General features: G+C 34.5%; 1 protein-coding gene across 1 annotated transcript; it reads left to right on the forward strand.

The window, feature by feature from the left end:
• Window positions 1-1334: 1334 nt before the first annotated feature.
• LOC145015152 (DNA-directed RNA polymerase subunit beta-beta protein, putative (DUF506)) lies at window positions 1335-3884 on the forward strand. The gene is made up of 3 exons (XM_078973597.1): window positions 1335-2418; window positions 2535-2727; window positions 2945-3884. Exons 1-3 carry the CDS (start codon window positions 1993-1995, stop codon window positions 3451-3453), a joined length of 1128 nt encoding a protein of 375 aa, XP_078829723.1. The 5' UTR covers window positions 1335-1992; the 3' UTR covers window positions 3454-3884.
• The last annotated feature ends 946 nt before the right edge of the window (window positions 3885-4830 follow it).

The raw sequence follows: 4830 nt of genomic DNA on the forward strand, positions 1-4830 counted from the left end.
TTATCATAATTTACGAATAAATCCTAAACTAAAGTTTGTTTATAGAAAAACACATATTACTGATAAAATGATGTTTTGACATTTTTCTTCCAATAATACGTATATTTTTTCAGTTTTTATTTTTGAACTGAATGCTTAGCCATTAAAATGAGCTAATGAAATGAATATATTTTATATAGGAAAATCTCCATTTAAATCTCATTATTTTACCATAATTTATGAATACTTTTCAAAATAAAATTTGTTTACAGAAAAACATAAGTTACCTGTAAAAGTGACGATTTAACATTTTTCTCATGGTAACATATATTTTATAAGATTCATTGTTGACATGGACGCTTCTTTATTAAATGAATTGATGAAATGTATATGTTATGTTATATAATGTTAAGTTTACCGTAAAAACTTGATATTCTTTTCCATTACATATTTTTTGGAGTATGAAATATACTACAATAATTACATAAATTAACAACTTCACCATTTTTGAAGTTTATATAAAATTTAAATTGTTTATGTAATTTTATCTAACATATTATATCTATCTCATCAATTTATTTAATGACTAGACATTTAAATTAATAACGAAACCGATAAAATATTTGTTATTGTGAGAAAAATGTGATATCATTATTTTTATCGGTAATTCATGTTTTTTCATATACAAATTTTTGTTTAATACTTATTCGTAAATTAGGAAAAATAATGGAACTTCAATGAAGATTTTCTTACATATTAGATATTAATCTTTCCAACTCCATTAAATGTGTACCTAAGCATTGAAATCTATAAACTAAAGGGCTTCTAGTCCAGCGGTATTCGGTGTTGTCTTCTCTTTTTGAGATTGAGGGTTCAAATTCCGTTGTGGATATAGGTAGATTTAAGGTGTAGTTTAGGAGTAATGAAACCCATAAAATAAAATATATGTTATTTGGAGAAGAAACCTAAATATCCTTTTTATCAGTAATTTATATTTTTCGTAACTAATTTTAATTTGAAATTTATTTCTAAAATAAAATAATAATACTTAGATAGAAGTTGAAAGATTTTCCATAAAACTTTACACTAAATTACGAAATGTTGTGTTTCAAATTTCAATGAGTACATTGGAAGATAACCATAATGCCATTTTTGATAAAGCCCAAAGGTAGTTTGGTCATTTCTACTTGATTGCGACGTGGCAACCTGTGGCCACACACGGGATTTGTAACGGACGTTTAAACGCTATGAGATAACGGGAGAGGTGACTGCCACGTAGTATTCCACGTAGGCGAAACAATATCCACGTCAGCAAGATTGACGAACCCCTTTATATATAGTAGCCTTAACCTGGTTTCTGTTCCTTTTCACTCAAAAGAACCCCAAACCCATAGCCTTGAACCTGTTTAAAATTTTGTAGTTACTCCGATCATCCACATTTGCCATCCGCGGCGAATTCTGATTGTACAATTTCGTTATGATTTCGCCGGAGATGAGGTTTCCGGCTGACGTTCATCGATTCCTAGATTTAAGCAGTTTTGATCTCTTAATTTCCGTAGGTGACGTACTTACCTAGCCTAAAACCTAATAGTAGCTGAAAACCCTACGCGAAAGCGAGCGTTACGTAGGAGAGATTAGAAGTTATTCCTTGTTTTGTCTCACAAATCGGTATTTAAATAATAGAATAATATATAATAATGCTAATCTATAAGATAAAGCATCAGTTTTGCAGGGTTTTCTAAGGATTTAGGCGGATTTCTTGGTTTTTGTGCCTCTTGGTTTGGTGATCCGATGGATGAGAGACTAGTTCATGTGCTGTGTTTTTACTATTACAGCCATTGGAATTTTGTTTCGGGTTTGTAGTATTGTGTGTTACCTAATCATTTCGATAAGGTATTACCATCAGAAAATTGAGGTTTTGTGATAAGTAGTTTTCTTTAGGTTTTAGACACTTTTAGGGGTTTTCTCTCCTAATTAGAGGCTCAAATTGATAATCTGGGAAGAATATTTGGTATGCCTTTGACGATGAAGATACAGCCAATCGATTCAACCACACCGGAATGTTTCGAGTCGGTGAAAACTGTGCCGAAGTCTCGGTTGAGACGTCTCTTTGATTTCTCGAGTTTTTTGAGAGGATCGGCGGTTGCGGATAGGTTCGTCGCCGGCGACTCGCAATGCGGCAAAGACTGTTCAGATGAGTTCGAGCCGAGCTCTGTCTGCTTGGACAAAATGGTCCAGAATTTCATAGAGGAGAGCAACGAGAAGCAGTCTGTGACCGCAACCATCAAGTGTGGCCGGCACAACCACCACCAGTGCAATTGCGTCAACGGCAACAACTTCTGCAGTAGCGATGGTTCCGAGGATGAGTTCGACTCATTCAATTGTTTCGGCAACTCTAACAACCACAGTTCGTCGACCGACGCATGTGATCTCCTTAAGGTGATAATCCATTTCCCACTAACCTTATCCCATTGTACGTCGCACGATTATAATCTGAAGAAATTTGTCTGCTTTTGGAGCCTGAAAAACGTTTATTGTGTGTTGAATTTATACAGAGTTTGGTGATTTGCGAGACAGTTTCTGAAAGGAATTTGTTGGCCGATGTTTCTAAAATCGTTGAAAAGAACAAGATCTGTAAGCGGAAAGATGAAATCAGTCGTAAGATCGTCGCCGATGGCCTCCTAGCTTCAGGATACGCCGTTTCTGTCTGTAAATCCCGCTGGGAAAAAACTTCAACCTATCCAGCAGGTAATTAATTACTCAAATCCATCTATCCAGATTTTTCCAAAATTTGCTTCTATCGATTTCGTATTAAATTCATAAAATTAAGTCCTTAGACCATTTCAAGCAATGGTTCTTTTCGTTCACAACTACTTTTCTATGAAATTACAGTCCTAAGTCCACATTAATTATTCTCGATTTTGATTCTACTTTTTTTTTTTGGGTGGGTTTTGGTTATTAACAGGAGAATACGAGTATATTGAAGCTTTGGTTGAAGGGGATCGTTTGATAATCGACATAGATTTCAGATCGGAGTTTGAAATAGCAAGATCCACGAAAAGCTACAAAGGTGTTCTACAAATGCTCCCTCATATTTACATCGGTAAAGCCGATCGTCTCCAGAAGATCATCAACATAGTTTCTGATGCAGCAAAACAGAGCCTGAAGAAGAAAGGAATGCCTCTACCTCCATGGAGAAGAGCTGATTATGTAAAATCCAAATGGCTCTCTCCCTGTACCCGAATCATCAACAACACTCCCACTGATAATAATAATAATAATAATACCCAATCCATGGTTATGAATGACCCGATTTCAGACCCAAAAGACCCGATTTTAATGGATGAATATGAAGTTATTGGAGGCGCTGAGGAAGGTCTGAAAGAATGGGAGCCATTAGAGATCAAACCGAAGGTACCAAAGACCGGAGGTAAAGTGGTTAGCGGTCTAGCTTCTGTGATCGAAGGCAACTGATGATTATTATAATTACATATCGGGGTTCAATTTGTCTAAACCCATTTTAATCCAGATTTTTCTTGATGAAAATGATTTGGATAAAGTGGGGTTTAGGGAACCGGTATTTTTGACTATTTTGTGTTTTGCTTGTTTTTGTTTTTGGTTTTTTTTTTTTTTTTAGTTCTCTTTCTGAGCTTTTTGGCCACCAGAAAAAGAAAAAGAAAAAGAAAAAGAAGATTGAAGAAAGAAAGAAAATATATACCGAAGAAGAAGATAAGATGGGTAGACTGAAGTCCCCTTGGTGTTTTTTTGTTGTAAGGGTCCATCTTTACTAACTTTGCTTTTGAGTTTTGATAAATAATGATATATATACATATATAAATAAATAGAATATTCAATAGTCTGTATCTTTAATCTTTAATTAATATAATATTAATATGTCTACCTGATACCCGTGTTTTCTTTTATTTTACCTTTTCAGTTGTTTATTTTTGTGTCAGCATACAAAACTGTCTCTACTTGAGTCGGTTGTAATTGTTTATTTTATGTTATAAGCTTCATAAACTAAAGTATGCATCCATTTGGAAGAGTAACATCATTGGGTTGATTGTTGATACTTGTTGGAGGCGTTAGTGTGTGAATTCATTACTGAATGGTTGGGTGAAGAAAGTTTTGATCTTGCAATTCATTTAATATTTGTACCTGGTTTTTAAATCTTAAAGGAAAGGATGAAGGGTCAACCCCATATATTAAGTATTAAGTATTAAGTATTAAGTATCGACTATTGATTATTGAATGTTGATGTGTTGATAATATGTGAAAACCAATATGAGGGGTGGGGGTGTTTGTTAGTTATTGTTTAGGTCCACCATATGGGTTCACCTAATAATTTGGATAAGTGTGTATGTACATTGTATATCCAATATCCATCCATCTACCCTAACCCTAACAAGTTTCTAGTATCCCCACTGGTCCAGACTTGTATATTAATTAAGGCTCTGGTTATTCCTAAACACTTATTGAACGGTTGGAGTTGTTGGATCACTCTTTCTGGGAAGTTTTCCGTAACTTCTATTATTTAGTTATTTTATTTTGTTTTATAAAAGGTTGTTTCTTTTTCTCTTACAACTACTTTTTACATATATTTCCGACAAACAAAAACCACAACTTCTCGCTTTCCAACTCTCAGCTACCGGCTATTAGTTTTTAGTTTTTACTAGGTCTGGCAATCGTGTCGTGTTCGGGTTGGCGGGTCAAAATATATCAACCCAAATACGACCCATTTATATATACGGGTCACGGGTTGGCGGGTTTGGAACATAAACCCATATATGACCCGCCAACCCATTTATTTATACGGGTTCACATGTTGGGTGGTTCGTGGATCAGATTTGA

Source organism: Lactuca saligna, chromosome 9, assembly GCF_052625555.1.
Source record: "Lactuca saligna cultivar CGN05327 chromosome 9, ASM5262555v1, whole genome shotgun sequence".
Classification (NCBI taxonomy): Eukaryota; Viridiplantae; Streptophyta; class Magnoliopsida; order Asterales; family Asteraceae; genus Lactuca; species Lactuca saligna.

Bases quoted from the DNA above. Each gene is read 5' to 3' on its own strand.
- LOC145015152 (XM_078973597.1), top strand. From the start codon at position 1,993: ATGCCTTTGACGATGAAGATACAGCCAATCGATTCAACCACACCGGAA. The intron at 2,419-2,534 runs GTGATAATCCAT...GAATTTATACAG, and splicing joins ACGCATGTGATCTCCTTAAG to AGTTTGGTGATTTGCGAGAC. The intron at 2,728-2,944 runs GTAATTAATTAC...GGTTATTAACAG, and splicing joins AACTTCAACCTATCCAGCAG to GAGAATACGAGTATATTGAA.